At 47.0% G+C, this 22,899-nt stretch overlaps 1 protein-coding gene across 1 annotated transcript; it reads right to left on the bottom strand.

Moving 5' to 3' along the window:
• Positions 1–390: 390 nt before the first annotated feature.
• skap2 (src kinase associated phosphoprotein 2) lies at positions 391–21,819 on the bottom strand. Its single transcript, XM_023802714.2, has 13 exons — positions 21,627–21,819; positions 20,831–20,936; positions 20,557–20,582; positions 19,581–19,685; positions 11,772–11,852; positions 11,568–11,651; positions 10,660–10,784; positions 10,489–10,552; positions 10,278–10,397; positions 7,527–7,613; positions 5,210–5,331; positions 1,032–1,133; positions 391–885 (listed from the first exon to the last, which is right to left on the bottom strand). The coding sequence occupies exons 1-12, from the start codon at positions 21,664–21,666 to the stop codon at positions 1,041–1,043; spliced, it is 1,053 nt and encodes a 350-aa protein (XP_023658482.1). The 5' UTR covers positions 21,667–21,819; the 3' UTR covers positions 391–885; positions 1,032–1,040.
• Positions 21,820–22,899: the final 1,080 nt, after the last annotated feature.

Here is a 22,899-nt window from a genome sequence, read left to right as displayed (position 1 = left end):
AACTCTGCAGACTTTGTAATGACCAAACTACGGCCATGTAAATGTTAAACACAAACATGCCTCTGCAAACTGAATTCTTCACCCCTTAGTTAATGCAACAAAAATTCAGACACACACACACACACACACACACACACACACACACAAATGGTATCTTTTCCTTTAAAAGCTGGTAAAGGAGTTCTGAATATAAGCCATAAAAATATCTGCATTCCCAATATGTGCAGATGAAAGAGTCCAGTTCAGCCTAACAAATTCCACTTCAATTGCAACAGGAAGCTACAATTGAACACAGCTGGTAAAGGGGGGGGGGGGGGGAAACATATTGAACAATCCTGCCATCTAGTGTACAAGTGTCATAACACCAACTGTAACAACATGCAGGGCATGTAACGTTCACTCTTTTATTCAAGCTAGTAGTTATTGCTTTCAGGTCAACAGCAAAGCTGCCTTACAGAAACACACGGAGCTCGTGGTGATTACAAGGGCCAACACTCAGACTGTAGGCACCATATTAAGTGGGGGAGCGGAAAAGAAGTGTGCTAATAGCTATTACCAAGTAGCAAACTGCTTCACACAGATTCTCCACGCAGTTTCAGTATTTTGGACAGAGCAGATATCATTAAACCAAATCTGGGAATATGCAGTGATATACTCTTGCTTTCCTTTGGTTTATATAAATAACTTTGTACAGGTTGGTTTGTTTTCTGCCCGCAGTTAAGGCACAAACCAATGCAGGTTCTCTCTTTTTTCCTTTTTTTTTTTTTTAAAGCAGGGTAACTGATTTCAAACATCCTGATGTGCAAGCGAACGCCATGAAGGAATCGCACAGGAGGCCCAGTTCACATCACTCCATGCTGCAGAGGGGCGGGGCTTCATGAAGACCTAAAAAAAAAATGAGAAGAGTAACTAGCGTGAAAGTGCCGCATGCCAGATGTACACAAACAGGAAGTGGGGCAGACAGGGGTGTTATTTTCGGCACCTCCACCTGCCTGGGGGGCACAGCAGGCGCCACACTGATGCACACTTACCTCAGTGCCTCATATAGCGTACAGCTCCATGAGGTAATCTTTGGGCACGATGCCGATGGAGCCCTTCAGCTCGCCGACCCACCAGCCGAAGTTCTCATACTCCTAATGGGGGAAGGGGGGGAGGAGGTCTGAGCACCATGACATCCTGGGAGACGCCCCCCCCCCCTCCCCAAATCACATTTTGGGGGAAAGCGTCACACAATCACGAAAACAGTATCTTGAAACCTATCAATTTTTTATTTTTTTTTTATATAAATGAGCTCTCGAGCAATAGAGATATCAGTGTTTAGCTACAGCCCCCCCCGCCCCGCCCCCCTGTACGAGTCCTAGGCACGCTAAACCACCCGCTTCCCCACTGCGCAGTGCTGCAGCTGATGAAGACCAGATGATCGTGCTCTACGTTCATTCCTGCTCTAATGAGGAGCAGATCTAATGCCAGCCTCCCGATTCAGAACCCCACCCCCCCCCACACACACACCCGCCTCCCACCACACTGGGGACCTCCGGTAAATCCATCGTATGCTCATCCAGTCCAGTGGGAACTCTGACAAGAAGCGCCAGCGAAGGGATGGCAGTGGGGATACCGGGGAAGAACCGGGTCGACGTCCAGCAGATTGGGCCACGGCGGCGCCGGCACCGGCTGGCTCAGCAGGAAATCTGCGTCTCTCGAGTTCCTGCCGATTTCCAGACTCCAGTTTGTTTTTTAAAACTTAAAGTCAACTGAGGAGTCAGAACCTCACTAAAGCGCTAACAAGCATTCCACCCCCAGCATCCCTGACTATCGGCACGCAAGTGCAGTGTACTGCAGTCCAGGGCGTGGTGAAGCGCCCCCCAAGCAGGTGATACAGCCAACAGTCTCGCCAGTGCCCCTCTGCTGACACTGCGGCACTGGCTAGCAGAGACGCGAATGAGAATGAGCTCCCCCTGCAGGAGAGAAGCGTGAAGTGCATCACGGGTTCAAACATAGCAACAGCAGCACAGGCTTGACGACCCGTCAAAGAGAGGCAGGCCGGGCTAAACACCGGCCGCTTCGGTGCTGGTTCCGGACAAGGGCCACCACTAATGCTATAGGGCCCCGACTCCAGTTCGCTTTGATCTGCTTTTATTACTGCAGGCCCCCCCTCCCCTCGCCCTCCCCCCCCCTTTATTTGAGCAGCTGAAGGCATCGCCGGAGCCTTTGTGCCGCTCGCCCCGCGAAGAGCTCGACAATAAAACCGAACACTATAAAGTCTCCGCTTTAAACAGCTGTGAACTAGCACCTCTGCGCCTGAGAGATAAAAACAGGCCTGTCGGAGCGGTGGGCCAAATAAACCCCCCCCCTCCGCCCTGTCGCTGGCCTGCCCTCCTCGCACCCCACCCCCCACATGCTATAAAAGCCTGCAGCCATCTTCTCCTCCTGCTGGATGAGGAGCAGCACGTCTCCGTACACTGGCAGGAGGTCAGTGACACCGACACCTGCCTGACACACTGGGCAGTGTCGCCCAGTGACCCTGACCGGACAGACACATGATGGACAAAAACAGAGACACGGGGGGGGGGGGGGGGCTGCAGAGGAAGTTAGCGGTGGGGGCTGATGGCTGAGAGCAGCCAAACGCAGAGAAGCAGGACATTAGCGTCTAGTCAAACGGTCAGCGTCTATAACTCAGCGGTTTTTGTGCATGAAATTTACAGTGCATAAATAAAACCTTAACCCGAGTGCGGCTGCATGGAATCCGAGCCGAAATGCAGTTTTATCACCATTCTCCATTACGGTTTTGAAAGGCTTAATCCTAATGGGAGAGCTTATTTACGATATTTATGGCACAGGGAGCAATATTCGGGGTATTTATATATGTGGGAACTGCAAATAAAAACTAAAGATGATATATTTCAGTGCAGGAGACGGGAAAACAGAAAGGCTTCAGAATGACACACAGCGGCCAGCTCTGGGCCTCTACGACAGCACACATCTGCTCTGGCTGAAATACGCACTTCTGAAGAACGAGCGATTATAAACGACCGCGCGCGCAACCGCACCGCTAAATTCCCGCGCCTGTCTTCTGAGGAACGGAGCCTCTGAAAGTCAGGAAGAAAAGGAGCTGGAGGAGGCCAGAACAGCTGATGGCTTCCTGTTGACTGGCTACACGTCGTTATCTGGGCCTAAGTGGTGGGGGTGGGGGGGGTTTGATGAGGTGTGGCGCTAATGAGACAGATGGGGTTACGGGGGAGATGCCTCCAGCCGTTCCTGCGCCACCGGCCCACCCCCCGGCCACATGCGCTCGTCCGTCTGCGGTTGCCGGGAAGCAACAGAGCAGGACAGAAATGAGAGCCGGGGGCGGAGCCGGCCGGGCCGCTCGTAAAACGGCATGCAGCCACAGCTGCTGGTGGGGAGCGCGGCCGGAGCGATAACTCGAATCGTTAACGTTTAGTGCGGGGCTAAAACGGGCCGGCCGGCGGCCCGGGCGGCACCGAGCCGGAACGAATCGAACCGAGCTGCCTGATGTGCTGCAGGGGGCGCCGTGGGGGCGTGAGGAAACCTGATGCGAGCGAAAACGGGCGACGATTACTACGGCGCTGTCGTTTTATGCCCCGGAGCAGCACGACAATGTGCCTCCCGCTGACAGCACCGGGGCTACACCAGGAACGGCAGCGTCCGGCCCGCTGGGCGGCCCAGAGCCGGCGGCCTTGTCAGAGCGACGGCACGAGGCAGCCTCAGGGTCACCATAAACACAGAAACTTGTGCGAGCCAATAAGGGCGCAGTGAGCAGCTCTGCAGGACTGGGAGCCCATGACCATGCAACCAAGGTTGTTGGTTAGAATCCCATCAGTGCTAGAGTGATTTCACAGATGAGGAAGGTCTGTAAGCCAAATCACTCCCCTTCTTTCACGCTGCTTTGGATAAATGTGTCTGCTAATTAAAATGAAATTAAGAAATTCCTTCTAATTACATCCACAAGCGTAGGAGACAGTTTGATATGGAAAGGGCACAACTTAATATTTATAATATAAAGTTATTTTGGAGTGATGGATAAAGCCAAATTAAATATTGAGGGGTACACGCCCCACCCCCCCATCCCCACATCACTATTTTAACATTCCATTATTTTTTTTTACATAAGAACATAAATTTACAAACGAGAGGGGGCCATTCGGCCCATCAAGCTCGTTTGGGGAGAACTCATTTGTAGATTAGATTAGATTAGAAGCTTTATTTGTCATTGCATAAAATACGTAGTATTAAACACAACGAAATTTAGAGTTGCCACTCTTAGTCAGTGTTTTAAAACCAATATAGTTAAGAATTAACAAATCTGCCCCAAGGCAGCCTACCCACACTCACTCATACACTCCCCCCAAACCTATTCACTCCTCTCACCCAAAACATTAGTCCCCACCTTCCAACCAAAACAAGACACTCCCCTGCACAAAGGTATAACATCATAGTAAACGTAACAGCATCAGACTATCAAATGCCTGTTGTTAAAGTGCGAAGGTGATGAGGATAAAGTGATCAAATACAATTTCCAGAGACATAGTTAATCATTGCAGACGGTGGAGGGAGGGGGGGGTGACCAATGTCTGCAGAGGGACATTGCTTTTGTTAAGTGAACGTATGGCCCAGGGAAAAAAACTGTTGGAAAGTCTTGTAGTGCGGGCGTTTAGTGACCTGATGAAGGAAATCATCTTGCACATCGGTGTTGCCATCGGTAACAGTCTGAGGCACTCGGGCTACACGGTGCCAGCGCTTAGCAGAGACACGGCTCACGCCCCTCCAGTCACAGAACACAAATCCGGTTCGGAGATGGCTGAGACCCAGTTACATACCGGCGCGCCTCCCAGTCCCCGAGTCATGTACGTGTGGCTGTGCATTACGATCAAACGCCCATCACCGCCTGGACAGACCCCCCCGATGTCATGCTGTCTCAGCGCAGAAAAGCACGTAGGACAAAAGGCGGGGCTGGAGAAAGATGTGGGGGAGGGGGGGCCGGCTGGGGTTCACGCTGAAGCACTGCTCTTCTCACGAAGGCCGTCGGAAAGCCGAATGTAATCCCTGCTCCAAGCCACGGAGCTGGCCAGCCTTCCAGGCTCACTTTTATAGGGCATATAAAAGTTTGCAGGATATTAAAAGCTGCCCGCAATAATCCCACTGCTGTGTTCCTGCCCGGCCGCGGAGCAAAGGAAGGGCTGCTTTGCTTTACCTTGCTCAGGATATAGATTGCGTCGCCGCGCTTGAAGGAGAGCTCGTCTGGATGGTCCGCAGAGCAGTCCCACTTGCCCTGGAAGTAGTTCTTATAATCTGTGCTCTTATTCACTGGGGGAACTGAAAATGGGAACACAGGCTTACAGTTAGGCAGCAATCAGAGAGACAGACATTCACTGCAATACAGCTGATTCGCCAGCTGCAGTTGGTTGTCATTTTAACACGGAGCTAATTTGGACTGGCATCCCTTTCCAGATGATCTGCTGCCTCGCGGATTGTGCTTCCTGTGGTTGGCTTGAGGGCAGCTACCATCTAGCTGGTTTTCTATCCTACCTGACTTCGGACGGGCCACACCTGTCCTCAGGTAAGTACCAGGAGCAGGTGTAACTCATCAGAAGCCAGCTAAGATAGAAAACCTACTGGATAGTAGTTCTCCAGGACAGGAGTTGGAGACCCCTGTTCTAGGGTCGCTGGGACCTTCTAGTACCTGAGAGATTGATGTAACTCTTAGGTCAAACCATAAATGGAAACAATTATAAATCATAATGCCTAGCAATCCTAGCATTTAAAAGATTTCAATTAAATTCTGATGACTACATATCCTTGACATAATGCAAACGCATACTTTTTGAAAGCCAAATCAATAGTTCATTAAAACTTCCTAATAAAACCATTTAACAAAAATTATTGAGCTGTATAGTTACATGCATTTGTGCATGTGTGACACGGATCTGTAAAACAGGAGGTGATCTGTGAGCAGAGAACGCGGAAATGAAAGGGTGCAGAGACGGAGGAGCAGCAGCAGGAGGCAGCAGAGGACTGACTCAGGCCTAAAGGAGCCAGCTAGAGGGGTGGGGGGGAAACAGGAAACCACCGCATGCCAACAGGGGGCGCTAGTGAGTGCTCCTTCCCATGGCTACGGTCTATCTAAACTACTTCTACAATCTAAGCACAGACCTGAAAGAGTTAAACTAGATTGCAAAAGCCCACCAAAAAGGCAGACATGCTGTCTGCGTTATGTTACACTCACCTTACTCCTGTCAGTAGGCCAGTTTTATGGGATTTCGCAAAATCGATTCATTAATTCCAACAATTAAAGCGCATTACTCAGGGATGACTTTTTCCAGAGGGCACTTAAGGAGCGACAGAAAAAAGGAAGGGAGATAGATCACAGCGTCTATGTAATTGCAGATTGCTCCCGATCAGCAGGACGCAGGTTTCTGCTCTGCTATAACCCTGGTCACGCATGCAGACAACAGGGGGCGGGGGCTTAGGAGCTGCCGTGGCCCCCGTACACCTGGATTCTGACTGAAACACTAACTTAGTGTGCTCACTGAAAGCCCACTCAGAAGTACAGAGAATTACTTTCAGTTCACGTTCCCGTTACACTGAACAGAAGGACCACACAGCGCTTCAGTGTGCCGTGAGCAGGAGAGGCACAGTGTCACCAATCGGGGCCCCCACCCCCCACACACAGCCTTCCCCACCCACCCCCGGCTGTCCAATTTGTCACCCAGCTTCCCGTGCCTGAGGGGACATCGAGATCTGTCACAGAGCCACTGTGACACCTGGGACGGGGGGACGGAGAAAGCAGGACCCTCCCTTAAGTCCAAGACACACTGTGGTAGTAAAAGTGGAGGATCCACGCTGACGACCTCCTGCAGAACCTCAGCTCAAGGTCCCGTAGGATTCCTCTCCATCTCAATGGAGGTCGGGGGGGGGGGGGGGGAATAATAGCCAGCAGCCATGCCAGTAGGGGCGATTCTAGGGACCATAATTCATAGAGGAGCTAATCTTTTTTATTAGCCAATGATTCGTCTTGGATTGTTGAGTGACAGGAGAGAGGACACTCCAGGAACCAATCAGCTTTCAGCTGGGGCCAAGAACTTGGGACCCGCCCCTATATATACCCCAGCATGCTGAGGAAAGCTTTTCAAACACCCACACCTGAGATTAGAATACACCGGCTACCCATAATCCACTGGTTTGCCCTGCAACAACATAAACAACTCCAATATGCCTATACGATACAGCCAAAGGCGTGACACTAAAATGCGCAGTGACACACACAGCATACTTAATGCAGCCATACCTCCCCCATTCATAAAAAATGCATAAATAGCATCAACTGAAGCCCGCAGCTCCCTTAAAGATCATCATCCTCTGCAGGTCGCTGCTGATCTCTGTAGCAGAGGGCTACATTCCTGCCAGTGAGCACACAAGCTGCAAGCTGACCCATATAAAAGACACACAGACAGGAGTGAGTGAGTGACTGTTTCGGGTGTGTGTGGGGGGGGGGGGGTTGGTGCAGTTACCCGGTGCAGCAGGTGCAGGTGCAGCAGGGGGTGCTGGTTTGCTCAGGATCTCCACCTTGGCCTTCGGAGGATGAGGGACCTCTTCATCTGAGGGGGGGGGGGGGGAAATACTATCAAACGAAGGTTCATCTAGAGTCCCAGGCCACCCCAGTTCAGAACCAGCAACTGATGAGTGCCGGTCCAAGGCAAACAGCTCGTCTTAGAGGCAGGTTCTGCTCCTCTCATCATAAAATGGGGGAAAGAAACCCCCCCCCCAGGGGCCCATTAGTCATGCCTCAGACAAGATGGAAAACATTTTTGCAAGAACGTTAAACAAAGAAGCTGATGGATGCGTTAAAAACATTAGACTGAATTAAAGATATTCAAAATGCTTATTCACCAAAATCTCTGAATCGCAATGAGACACTTTGCTGGCTTGTCTGTGGATTTTTTGTTATGCGACAAACCATTTAGATTTATTGTCACCAAATCAAGGATTCCATGAAATCTTTATAAAGACTGATTGCTTGAGCCATAAATGAACAGTATTTCATAAAACAGAGATGGGCTTAGATCTGGGGAAGAACGATTCGTCTTCCTGCCTTCATACTATATTAAGAGACGTCAACGTGAATTTCTACACTGGACTGAAATTTTCCATAATTCTAAATGTACTATGACTGGCGTAGGGCTGCCATTGACAGGCATAAAGTAAAACAAAGTAAAAAATATGAAAGACAAAATAATTCAGATCCCAGTTTCACAGCCTTGACACTAGGATGGTTTTCTTAAAAAGTAAGGGTTTTTTTTGGGTCAAAATCATTCTAATCAATCTGTACAGCAAATCCACCATGTTGAAATATTGGAAGAGAAAAACAGAAGAATAGAAAATATGAACAAGTTTAATACGGACAAAAAAGTGTAGGAAGTAAGAGGAGGGCAAACTTGAAAGTAACGAAAAAACGATACTGTTACACACCAGCTAATCTCATGCACAAGGAAAACAGCTTTGGTCCATTCTGATGTCCCCAGTTTAAAATAACAGCCTGCGATCTCTCGCAGCGGATGACCACAAACTAGACGTACGTCAAGACCGGCTCAAGAAAACAGGAAGTCACAAGCTGTATTTGGCTCTCTGGGTCAAAGGACCTCGCAATGCTGCAGACGGTGAATGTGGTCCTGGGGGCTCAGGCTTTGTAAATGTCTAGCATCCTATGATATTCCTAAACTTGCAGAAAGTCACAACATTATTTCTCTATAAAAATGAATACATCAGTATAAGCACTACAGAGAAGGCCAACTCTCTATTCCTGTACCCAAACCATAGCCACTATGATGAAAGGAGCCACAACAAATCATGGTTTTAGGCAAGATGTTTAAAACCCAGGGCTGCAACTTATTATTGCATCACACCCACTGAACGGGAGAGGGATTGAGATTGATGTAAAAATTCTGGGCCTGTGCTTCACCACCCCCACCCCAAATTAGGGGTCTGTTCATCTCTCATGAAAACAGGAAGTGGTCACAATTGTTGACTAACTTCTAGAAGCAGGCATGAGCTAAGCAAGGTGATCTGCAGAGACCCAACAGCTACAATTACAGCTAATGGTCCCCAACAACAGGCACCTACTCAGGGAGTGACGGCCTTCCAGAAGGTTCATGGAAACCGTAAACTGCTGAATGCTCGGATTCTTTGGCAGGGTTAGGCTTAGGGAGCTTGGCATCGTTTTTAATTAAGATGCAATCAGCAGGGAGACATAAAGTACATTCCCCGCGGCCCTTTCAAGGCTTGGCATCGAGGGCCAAGGGGCCGAGGCACAGGAAACGGCCTCGGTCGAGGCAGCGAGGCCCGAGCGGGAAATGCTGAGCTCCCCGCATTCCGGCGGCCCACCAGGCAGCAAGAAAGAGACACGAAAGCACTGAAATCACCCCGCTAACCTCAGCTGGCAGGCGGGAGCAACTCGGGACGCTGCCAAACGTCACAGGCAGGCGGGGGGGGGGGGACCTGCGCCATCAGGACTTAATGAAACATCTTTCAACTGAGGGAAATAAATTAGCCAGCGGACTGTATGTAGGCTGAGGCATAAACGAAGATAAAGGCTGCCCAGTGCTTATTCACGAATACGCTAATGACTTTAAAAGTTGTGTAGCCTGGCAGGGATGCATTAGTCACACAGTTTCCCGTCAAAATAAAATACGGTTTAAAAAACAGGGTTCTGGGTAAAGTATTTTAGAAACTATAGACTATTATGGCAGGTCATGTTAAGATAGTACCCTGTGAAAGCAAGCATCATCGTTCATGAGTAACACCCACATCCTGCAGGAGTAATCCAGTGGCGTACTATGGCCGCTCAACCAGTCTTTATGTGGCTGGGGAAAAGCTTTTCCCAGTGCTCCCAGTCCATGGCTGCTAACACAGCGCCTCAACTTGGCCTGCCTTGACATGACTGCCCTACGCTGGAGTCTCAAAGGGGAACGAGCCAGTGTGTTTGCAGATGCTGCACTGGTGCCGTAAGCGAGAGGAACCCCGTCGTCATGGCGTCCTGTTCCCATCCCCCGACTGCTGCCAATGATCACTGGGTCAGTGCTGCACTCGCGTTAATAGCAGCGGCCTCTTGGACATTAACGGAAGGCCCTCTGTCGCTCAGGAGACCAACTGTACCGACCAACAGGATCCAGGCTTGTACAGGGCAGGTGGGCAGAGGGTGACAGTCAGCATCCATCCATGACACACGTCTCCATGGAAACCCAGCACCAGGCCCATCGTCTTACCGGGGAGCTCCTCGTAGATGTCCTCGTCAATCGGCTCAGACGCAGCGGGGGCAGTGTTTGCGACGTCGTCGTACGTCTGCTGCTCCTCGTCATCCTCTGGGATGATCCCCGATTCAATATCTTTTCATAAAAGAACAGGCATAAACACCCGCACACTTAGTGAGCTGAAACACACAACACTAATAAAAAAAGGACCGGCTGGTCTCCTCACCCCTCAGCACGAACTGGATCTGCTCGACCCATTCTTCCGCGTCCTTCTGGGTCGCGGCGCAGAACTGCAGAGGAGCGACGTCAACGTCAACGTCAACTTTCCACATGCGCCTGAGGCGCCTTCCAACTACACCTTTAACTGCGAAGTGCGTTCGACGCAGCCGGGACCAACCTGGTAGACGCGCCTGTCGGGGGCGGAGATCTGGAAGCAGCAGTCCTTCTTGGCGTCCTTCCGTAGCGCCTTGTTTATCTTCACGGCGTAGCCATCGATGCAGAACTCACCCTTCTGCTGCTTATCTGCACAGGTGAGGCAGACAGGCAACATTTCCTAGAGGCTGCACTCATGAGTATTGAGAGCGTGTGTGGACTAGTTAAGGTGAGATTGTCTATTTGCCGAAGGCGAAGGAGGGGGGGAGAGACGAACCGCCAGGGGGGTGACAGAGTGCTGACACATGTTCTGGTGTCATAAATACGGAGAGAAAAAATTTGTTCTCCATTCAAGTTCTGTGGTTTTTGGCATGGCTCTCATGCCAAATAATATCATGACATACTTGTGCCAGTTTTGCATTTTGGATCCTGTTATAAAGGTGAGCCAATACATTATGGAAGCTCCTTTTGCAATATCATGCAAATTATGCACCCCGGCGCCAGCGATCGCTTGCTGCACCGGCTGCGTAGAGAAGTTCATATGATCTTCAGCAGCTGGCTGTAGGCGTACTGTTCAGGGATGAGGAATGAGGAGGAATTCTCCCCAGGGGGAAGCGAAATAAGGCAGCAGTAAAAATGCAAAAAAGCAAAGAGCTGGCTTCATGGACCCCATCGCCTTAGGAGAGGGAATCAGAAAAAAAGAAAAAAGAAAAAACAGCAGCCTCAGCAATACATTTCTCTCCAGGAAAAGCCAGATGCACATTTTAAGTGCAGCTTCTCTCAGAAATTAAATGACAATATAAAAAGAAAATATATAAATATATAAAAAATCCTGACAGCAGATGTCCCCATGGAACGTCTCCTTCCGTGCCCCCCACCGCACACACACGCACACGCACACACACGCGCACACACACACACACACACACCTACCTTTGTCACTCCCATAGTAGTAGAACGTGCGGTAACTAAGGGCACACCATCTCTTCTGCCACTCCGTGCCAAAGAAGCTGTGATCTGTAAGACAATGACATCACTTCAGAGGTCCAATCAAGGGCAGTGCCGCCGGAACGCCTGTCGCCTGCCTGCGGATCGGCCAGCTGGCCTGACCGCATCCCATAAGGCCAAGTGACCCACCTTTCCTACGCTTCTCCAGGTATCCCGCCTTGAAGACGGACGGAAGGTCCTGGGCGGCGACCGGAGGGGACTGCTGAGCACCTGGGAGGACCAGTCAGCAGCCAATCAGAGATAGAGAAACGGGGCACATCGGAAACTCCACCTATCCAAGCATCCATACAAATTCTGATAAAACAGGACATGATTTTGGTTGGTCGATGAAGTTCTTTATCAAACAAAACAGCATCCAGCAGTACACGGAGGCAACTGTATTTCATTACTTGTGCAATGACAAAAAAAATCAAATCTAATGTAATCAACGAAACAGGTAATGTGAAGGACACCAACCATTAGTGGAATTCTCAAATGATTCACTAAAATCACACACACAACCACATGTACATATATGAAACTACCAAGGCAACTATCTGCATTACAACTTCAGTCTGGAAGAATAACAGTCATTTTCTCATGCTCCTCGAATGACCCTGGTTCACGCCCATAACCAAATCCTCATTTACACGTTCACTGACACGTTAGACACACATATCCATAAACCAGGGTTTGTGTAGCACAAGATTCCGGCCTTTAGCATTATTAGTGGGAACTGATACTGCAACTGTGCATCTTCATTAGGGTTAAGTGTCGGGAACAATTCAATGATGCGAGGGAGCTGCGAGGGAGCTGCGAGGGAGAAACTGAAAGTGACAGGAATCAGTCAAAGTCCCGTCAGAGACAGGGGGGTCCCGTCAGATCTGGGCCCCCTGCGGCACGGCGCCCACATCCAGAGCTCGTGAGGTGCTCCCTTAACTGCAGCATCAAATATACACCCATTACAGGTAAAGCTGGGCAATTAAGACGATAATTATCGTGATATAATTTTCCTCCTTTGCAATATGACAAGTGCTTGATAAACGGTTGATATAATTTAAGATTCGGCGTGTTGACAACACGTTTGGCGTCACCATGGAATGATGTCACTTCCTCTGTGACTGCCTGTCAGAACTGGCAATGGGGCAACGGCACAGACACAGCCCCGAAAACACAAATGGGGGGTTTACTGAACAAATAAGAGAATGCAATAGGACAGGCAGGCAGAACAACGGGGCAACTCACCATCAGAGCGAGCAAGTCCAAAGCAGCCCGTCCAATAAGGGCAAGTCAGTGAAACCCAAGTCCACAGTAAAATTCAGTCCATGAGAAATCCACCCAGTAATAATCCACAGAGAATACAGAAACCCTAGGAAGAATGCGAGTGGTGGCGTGTTGTTGCCACTGACTAAAATAACCTGTTCAACTTCTACCTCAGATTTGTGAAATGCTGTTTGGCAAATTTGTCAAGAATCAAACCACAAGTAACCATCTGCTTTCTTCAACTTTCACTGGGGAACAAAAATCAGCCATTAACCCTGAAAGAAATAATGATTAATTATCGATATCAACTGATATGAACATTTTTATTGTGAAAACATTTTTGAAAACATTTTTGGCCGTATAACCCAGCCCTAGTTATATGATCCTCTTTATGCTGTTGGGCCACATTAAACGTGCATTAAAGTGCAAGACTGCTAGAAGAAGGGTGCAGGGTGCATTATGGAAAGACAGGACGGCAGATGAACTCCAGATTTCAGTCAGTATCTATACTGATGCTCTGATGTTACTGGAACATTCTTCAGGGACCCGATCCTGCTGTGCACAGCCGTGCTGAAGACTTCCTGCCAAAACTGGGCTCAGGCGGAACACGGCTGCGACTTTACAAAGAATCACAGATCTCAGAACATGCCGCTACTTCAACAGTGAACAGCAGTCCTCAAACTGCATCCTGGGGAGGGGGGGTTACTGTATGTCCTCAAACTGCATCCTGGGGAGGGGGGGTTACTGTATGTCCTCAAACTGCATCCTGGGGGAGGGGGGGTTACTGTATGTCCTCAAACTGCATCCTGGGGAGGGGGGGTTACTGTATGTCCTCAAACTGCATCCTGGGGAGGGGGGGTTACTGTATGTCCTCAAACTGCATCCTGGGGAGGGGGGGTTACTGTATGTCCTCAAACTGAGCTCTTAATTAGGACAGAATACAGAACACCCTTTTCAGAGTCTAATTTATGTCTATTTTTTTTAGGTGTCTATTTATAATAAAACATTAAAAATGCCCTTCTCGTCTCTTAAGTTAATTATATGGAACAAATCATGACTAATATTTTAAAGTGGACCACTAGTTTCATGCCCTGGGATAATTAAGTAATTGAAAATCTGATTGCTGTAATTAAACTAAAATAGTATAAATGCACACACACATTTTTTAAACCATTGTTTGTGCTCTATAACTGAACAAAGGCAAAGTAAGACATTTGACTTATTTGCACAATCATAATGCAAATTTGAGTGACCTCTAGCTTGTAGCAATTTGCATTATCTGTATTATACTTAATTATACACATATATACATAATTAAGAGGTCAGCAGTAACAAATGTCACCATGCCGTCACACTGCGGTCCCCCAGGTTTAGAGTCACTGACCTACGATATATAAATTACAATTATCGAAAAAAATGACGTTAAATTTTATTAGGAAATTAAATTTTTATTAGGAAATCAAAGGTATGAAGTAGCCCTTGCTGTGCAATAAATATAAAACAATACTACAGTGATATATATACACGTTAATAATAAGATGTGTGCTGAGCAGTAACCCATCCATCTAGGTGCGTATCCTGGACAGGGACCTGGAGCCAGTCCCAGTCAGTACCTAGCAGGGGAACACCCTGGATGGGATGGCAGTCAATGTCAGGGCACGCACAGACACACACACACACACGCACACGCATGCAAGCACGCGGAAACTCAAATACCCGGAGACTCCACCCACAAGGGGGGGGGGGGAGAATCATGATTTGCAACTCAGGAGGTGTGAGATAACAGTGTGACAGTGCTGCCAACTGAACCACCAACCACAATTAGAAATTCAGCAACTACACAAACAAATCTTCACAGAAACTTCATCTTATGTTGCCATTTACATTCTTCAGATTTCCGCGATTTGTCAAACTACCCATCAGTCAAACTAACAACTGCAGACTACGGCTTACTTTGCACAAGCTATAAATTAGATAGAAACAGGTCAGTCTTGACAGCAAACCCATTACTCCCATTTCCCTCAACAAACACCTCTAGCGGGATGTGTCCGGCCCACTTCACTAACTGCAGTTTAACCAAAACCAAACAAAACAATGAGACTTCAGTCAAACTCCTAGTGGATGAAAAAACACTGAGGACGCTTCATTTTTCCCATGACTGCATGCTGGTTGAATGTCTCATAGCACAATATGAATCAGAGGTGCTCAGTCTACTTGGACTGGTTGGGGATCATTATGGGCAGCAATCCGCATAATGCATTGGTCTCAGCTTCTAGCCTAAGATAAGAGGCATGTGTTGTGTCATCCGAGTAAAGTCAGGGTTCCACTTCCACCAAGAATCAAGCCATTCCACAAACTGTGCCTGACCAACACCCTTGTCGTCTACTGCTGGGGCCAAAAGTGTGACAATACCAAGCTGGTTGCATCACCACCATCTGATAGGTCGAAATGCATGGAGATACTGATGACTGTGTTGAAATGCATGAACCATCTGACGGAAAAAGGGCATATTGTATACATTACTCCTTATTAGTAGTGTTGCTCATCGTGATGTACTGATGCATTCCCTACTTAAAAAAGTATTATAGAATAGCCGAATGGAATTGATTCATAATCCAATTTTATGCAAGTAAATGCTAATTCCACTAGCATTTGGTGCTAACATAACCTGGCAATTCTCACACACGTGCCAGTGAAAATCAGCACAGAGTAAATCATGATGTACACTAATGTACTCCGTGTGAGCAGTAAATAAGCGTCTCTCTGGTTTTATGTCACTGTCACTCTCCAAACCTGGTAAGGCCTTTAACGAGCAGACCCTTCCGCAGTGGACAACTGAAGTAAATAGTCTCTCTTCGTGGTACAAGTTGGGTACGGCTTGATTCCTGAATGCCAGCGCAGAAATGCCATTAGTTGCATCTATCTACAAGGTTTGGGATGCCAGTCTCACTGTTCATTGTGGTGTGTGAGGATTTTTCCCAAGGGTATAGATTTGGGTATGGACAATAGGGTGATTTGGTCCCCACCAATATTAAAACCAAACCTACACCCTTGATCTCATGTCCAGAAGGTCATGGCTTGGAATCTCATCGCCAGGAAATGAATTCTATCACCTTTAGCCCTTAATGCTAACACTGGCTGACCGTGCTCTCTGATCCTCACCTGTATATCACATTGAGTGAAAATATCTACTAAATAAATAAAAATTCCGTGCTCTTTGTAGCTGAACTTGCTTTCCCTCCAATCAACCAGTCTCTGTACCAGTTTGTGTGTTTGGAAGATGTCTGCAGAGTTAACCAGCCCCAGACTAAGAGGATGATATCACAGCCACTACTGATCTTGCTGAAAATGAGTCTGGCATCAACATGTGGATAAAATCATCCCCATTTCCACACAGCTGGGAAGATGGGGCAGATTCCTCCGACATGTCACCAGCACAGGCGGAGGTCCTGACGCACGTCGGCTCGCCCAGCCGACCCATGGGGTCAGAAGACAGCCTACCGAAGCTGCGGCTGACGTGCAGCACAGACGCACAGCTCCTGTCCTTGCTCAATGCCAGAGTTCTCAGCTGTCGGCTCTGGTGGGGCCCAGGAGCCCTTATTGGGCCATTTGAGCTCATATGGCTCCATAAACGGTAAAGACGGGCCAGCGCGGCCTCTCCTTCCAAGCTAAACAAGCGGGAAACTCAAATGGAAAGAGCATTAGCAAGACAGAGCTGGGCCGGAGCACGGCCAGGGCTGTGGAGACGAGGCTTTACGGCAAGAATCGCTCCCTGCAGGTGGCTGTTTGTGAGGGTGGGTGTGCCAGTAACATCCCACGAGGAACGCAGGAGATACGGGGGCTGCAGACCCATGGCAAGCTCTCGACCGCCACTCCCGCGCTGGATGGGACCCCCCAGGAGGACTGATAACTGCAGACCGACACAGTTTCTAGCTCATAAATACTTACGCACTGCTATCTACACCCGCCAACGTTCCGCACACACGTGGTGTTCCAGCAACCAGGAATAACACATGGACTCCATACCCAAATATCCCGGGAATTTCTTTCCAGGAGTAGGAGGTCATTTTAAACACACCAGGCATGACGGGGAAAATGTACTTATATAGAACGGAAAGCCCATAACTTTCCGATTCATAAATATGTAATAAACAGGAACCACATGAATTAGGTGATAGCTTTCATTGCAGCTATGGATGAGTTTGGGCTCCCAGGCTGAGATACGGCACAGGACCTTCCAGTGGGACACGGCTCATTGCACGAATCTGTGGCCCGACCAAGCCATGATCTCCCCCGATCCTGGAGATGGACCGGTCCTTCACTTCAATGGCCTCATCCGCCTGAGCTGGAGACATTCAGGCCTGAGGAGAGGCCATCTGGCTGGGACAGAAACAACCTTTCAACTCAAGAGAGGAGGAGAGAGGGAGGTATATGGGGGAACCCCCCCCCACCCCTTCCACTACTGCTCTGGGAGCAAGAGTCCCATAATGAGCAGGGACAGAGGCCCAACCCCCCCATAAATCTAATGGAGCGGCTCGACTGGTAGGACAGACGCCAGCACAAAGGCTCCAGTCTGGCCTGATAGCCCCCGCAGGACTGGCTACTGGCGACTGTCCTGCCCAGGCTTTCATATCAGAAAGCAGATCAGGACGGGAGCCGTCCACACAGCCAACGTGCACAGATTAGGCGGCTGCTTTGGAGACAGGAATAAAAAGCCATAATAATTCTTTCTTTACTTCCCTTTTCTCTCATTTCCCCCTTATCAGCCAGTAGCACACAGCCGCTTGGACCTTTCATTACATACCTAAATTCCTTTTGTTATCTGTGCAGGCTTACACCTCATTATACACATGCTGAATGTATGTTTCTTCTTAAGTCAAAACTTTATATTTGACACATTCATTAATAGCAAACATACAAACCGTAAACTGACATTACCCTCAAATAAACATGGATCCACAGTAAGGAAACTAAGTAACAGTAAAGCCAATGTCCTCAAGAAGACATTCAAGTGATAATAATTCTGTCCCATTTAATTTAGACAAAAGTTAATAATAATAATAATAAAAATACATGGAAAAACAACATACCTACCTACACCAGCTTAGCGGGGTTAATGATTTGCAAAATGGAATAAAAAGACAAATACTGTGTTTGATTATGCAAATAACTGCAGAATCAGCTAACAGCCCAAGAGAGTCACTAGTCACTTACACCTAGTTACTGAACGTCAGCTGAATGTTGCACATGCTGACCAGGTAAAACGCACGTTCAAGGCAAGCTGTACACTCTGGTGGAGAGGGAGAGGGAGAGGGAGAGGGAGACGGAGAGGGAGAGGGAGAAAGTTTCCGCATCTTGATGTGTGGCCAAATCTCTCTGAATGAATAATTTAGTCATATGCAGATGGTCATTCACAACCATGGTTCCTTCAAATCACCTAAGTGCTGTACTCAGTACTTGCAGAAATACATCAAGATGATTAAGATAAAAGTCTGTATTAAGAAGATGGTCTTCCTGTTTGACAGGCATATAGCTATTAGGCTGCTTTAGCATTTAGCATGAGAAAATGTGCCTAAGGACCAAATGTATACTGTTATAGACATAGGGAACAGACTCAGGTAATTTATATACTTTTTAAATTAATCATGTGTTTTGGTCATCTTGAGAAAATAATGAATGTTTGTTATCTAAAGTCTGAATCAGCAAAACTTTCAATTGCAGGCAGAGCTGCTTTGAAAAGAAAAAACAAAAAACATTTGCTATTCTTATTAGCTATCAAACTTTACACGCCTGCAACAAATGTTACCCTTTGAAAGCCCCTCAAAAGGATTCTGCAAATGAAGACAATGCAGCAGAATCCATCTGAAATTAAACGTCTGCAGAAGACATCCCTACAGCCACACCTCACCTCTTCATTTAGACACGTCTTTCAAACTCAGCTTCAGGGAGGATTGTTAACCTCAGCAGGTAAAAGCAGAGCTTGCTAGTTACCTTTTATTTTTCACTTTATACTGCCCTTCACTCCAGCCAAGCGCTGCTCACTTCTTGGACCTCAGCATACCCAAGTTAACACAGGCATTTAAACCATGTGCATTTAGCAGGTTTTCAGAAGCGTGGCATACTGTACAAAGCCTGGATTGTCGCTTCAATCCGAACTCCATTCTGGCATCACACAAACTGACTCAAAGGCATAGATTTGCTTGGTAGGGACCAAATCAGCTTCACCGAAACACACAAGATACAGACGCTCCTCAGATTATAATGGTCAGTTTTATTTAGACTTTACAATGGATAAAAAATGTTCACTTTCAGTACATTATTCAGTAAATTACATGGGACATTAACCACTGTATTATAAAATATGCTTTGTGTTAATGAGTTTACCCAACTGTAGGATAATTGTTCTAAGCATGCTTAAGGTAGGCTAGGCTATGATGTTTGTTAGGTTAGGTGTACCGCATTAAAATGCATTTTCGGTTTATCAGAACATAACCTCATCGTAACCTGGGGAGAGACTGTGCCACCACATTATCAATAGGGACGTGGTCCTACCACCCACACTCAAATCCACACCCTTAATCCGACTCGCTGGAAGACAGCAGGCTCTTCGTAAGGTGGCTCCTCAGACAGGGAAATACAAGGGCAGGCAGAATATGCATCAGGTAGCGAAAGCGACTATCGGAAAATATCACCTACCATCAAGGCCCGCCTCATCATCCTTGTCGGCGCGCTCTGAGTGCAGAGATCCTCCGTCGTTGAAGCTGTCTGTGTCATCTACCTCATCAGAGTCCTCAGCATCCCCTAAGTGACACGAGGAACAAAAGAAATGCATGAAACACTTCCAGATATCATTCTCCCTAATTATCTTACGCTAGTTTATACCATTTAAGAGTATTGTTTCACAGGCTAGTTAATTTCCACATTTCCTAGGTCAGGGCATAGCAGCAGGGATTGTGCCGGTTACAGACATGGACTGGCACCAGATAGCTGTTAGCTTAAGTCCCTGGAGGAGCGCTGATCTAGAAAACTGGTGTTAGGTAATTAAGCTAAAATACCTTAATTATCTCTGATGAAACATTCATCTAAGCAGTTATGATCAGTACTTTGTCTTGGCCCAATTATACAATTTCATACTGTATTATAGATAAGAAAACATACACACATATTGCTAATCAAACAAGCCAAATGGGCAGCAGAAAACCTTAAATGTGACCAATCAGTAGCCTTCAGCTCAGGAACTTGACTAAACACTGCCATTTTCAGTTCCGCACTCTGTAACTTCCTGATAAATGCTACTCATCTCCTTCTACAGGCCTACAGATGATTATGGAGAATTGAACATGCCACATTTACACAGACGACGTTGTGTGCCGTTTTTAATCGCCCATTTGTGCCAAAACCCTGATCTTTGCCCTTCATTCCAATACGATACCAGGCAACACAAACAGCAGTAAACATTAGTTCCTTTGGCAGAGCTTCCCCTATCTTGCCCACACGTACAACTCACCAAAATTTGCACACTGTTTATGACTTAAAACCCGACATAAGACCAGCTGCCTGGAATATGAGAATGGTCAATCTGAATGGTATTCATTAATTTATTGTGGGAAAAGTGTTCATCCTGTTATCATGAATGAATTCGGGTCTGAGTTGAAAATACGAGAATACTCACGTTTTTCAATAAAATCCTGAGGATAACTACAAAAAATAAAAATCATTTTTAAGGATACATATTAAAACTCATACATTATAGAGGCATATACAAATAATTTAAAGGTTCGTATGATACACATACAGCACAATAGCTCATATTTAAATTAAAACATGATCACTTGGCCTTTCTCTCGGAAATAATTTCGAGATGGCTGTTTAGCAATTCCTAACCGTACTGTTACATTTTTTTTTCCTTTTGTAAAGACAATGATGGCGTCAACTTTTAGTTTTACCTTGCTCTGATCTCCTTGATCCGTTTGAGGAAGGCATCTCTTTTCTCTTTTGCCTTCTTGCTTAAATTTTCTCCTTTCAGACCATCGGAGAGGAAAAACTCTAGGTCTGGAAATAAATGTAATACAAGTGACAGAAAATGATACAACACAACAAACGTGTGTGTGATATATACATCAACATTATACTGGCGCAGAAGCGGGGATGATGTCTGGGAGTGAAATACGCGTCTTCAGGTGAAATTGGGGCTTTTATTACAGCAAGTTAATTTGTATTATTAATCTGCAAGCTGAAATACGGGTCAGTGGAAGGAACGTAGGTAATATTAAAAAAAAAACTTCTGCAGGTTGGAACAAATTAGTACTTCAGTGTGCTGTCATTTTCAAGTTAAATATCACAGTCAGTGCTGTGTCGATGTTCAGTGGTGTTATGAAACACTGACTCCGTTCACTCCGGTTTTACCAGTAGATAACTTTGGAGTAATTGCACAAAATAATGTTTACCGGAGCCGCAACCTACCTCACGTACCGCTACACTCCCCAACGAATAACGGTAATTTTGCTAATTTCATAGTATGATTATATCCGTAACAATTTATGACTTTGTTTCGACTGCTGTTTGGTGTAAATTATAAATTAGTCGTATAAAGTTTTTACGACTAAAACGCAATAAAACTTCTCCCTATTACCAAACAACGCTGAAATCATCAGTTTTTAACAGGCTGTTAAAAAACTAACCCACAAGTGCACCCTACATGACACATGGTTATATAATGATGCATTTAATTCCGAAAAATACCTGAAATGAGTGTCGTTAAATCGTCGGGAATTGGTTGCATTGCCGCTGCTATCGCCGCTTTGCTCGATACGGAAGTTCAGGCAAGTTAGATATACGGAAGTTGAGTGAAACATTTCACTGATTAGGTGAAAAGGCTTTCGGAAAACTTGCATACATTGAGCTACATCTAACAGGGTCGGACTTCCTCTTAGGCAATTTGCGCTCAACTGTTTGCAAATCGTGCGGAAGCGACTCGCCTTCCCATTGGCCAAGCCGGGGCCGAACCGACCATTAAGCTGTTAGAGAGTGAGTGACACGACAGTAACTGTAAGGTCTAATAGACTCATGTTTTATATATATGCTATGTATACTATATACTGTTTAGGCTCTCTCTCTCGCTCTCTCTCTCTCTCTATATATATATATATATATACATACATACACACACATATGGGAACCATATGGGAAGCACCATAAACTTTAAGGTCCTGCAGGTAAAACGTCACCCATTATGCACGCATTTTTATGAATGCTTGCTCAGGTAAGGATCACAGCCGAACCCCAACACTAACTCAGCATGTTGGTTTTGTTGGAAGGACTCTTGTCTTTAGGGAGCAATGATGCCTTTTCCACAATGGAAACCCGCTGTTGATATGTGCTAGTGAATCTGCTTATATACGCGCAATGTGATAGAGTGGCAGTGCAAGGCGAACATTTTCTTTATTATACTTTAATGCCAGGATCGGCTCCTGATTACTATCACTCTGGCCAGGGACGGATTATGGACCGGGGCCAGCGGGGCCGCTGCCCAGGGGCCCTTGGGGTGCAGGGGGCCCGTGGGACCCCTAGCCCAAAACAATTTGCAACGCTTATCAACAATGTATTTTCGTTTGTCTATTTTAGAGGGCCTACATTCTTTGATCCTCTGCCTACAAGGGCCCCTGACCCTATAGGGCCTCTGATGGAAACATGGAGGGAGGGCGTTTGGCTGCCAAGGGCCCTTGAATTGTGGTGGTTGTGGTGGTGGTGCTGGTGGTGGTGGTGGTGGGGGGGGGGCCTCATGAACGTTTTGCCCAGGGGCCCACACAACCCATAATCCGTCCCTGACTCTGGCTAAATAAGTGGTTGCTTCGGTGAGCCCAGCTCCTTAATTATAGCCACTACATTTGTGCTCCCCGTCAGTAATATTATCTGCAAAGAGTTTAGAGCTGAGTTTACAGCTGTGTTTAATGGTCTTATACTTAATTTACGTTTATGTAGGATTTCCTCCAGCCGGGATGGCACACGGAACTAT

Source organism: Paramormyrops kingsleyae, chromosome 9 (assembly GCF_048594095.1).
Source record: "Paramormyrops kingsleyae isolate MSU_618 chromosome 9, PKINGS_0.4, whole genome shotgun sequence".
Taxonomy (NCBI): Eukaryota; Metazoa; Chordata; class Actinopteri; order Osteoglossiformes; family Mormyridae; genus Paramormyrops; species Paramormyrops kingsleyae.
This window is presented reverse-complemented; position numbering and strand designations above follow the sequence as displayed.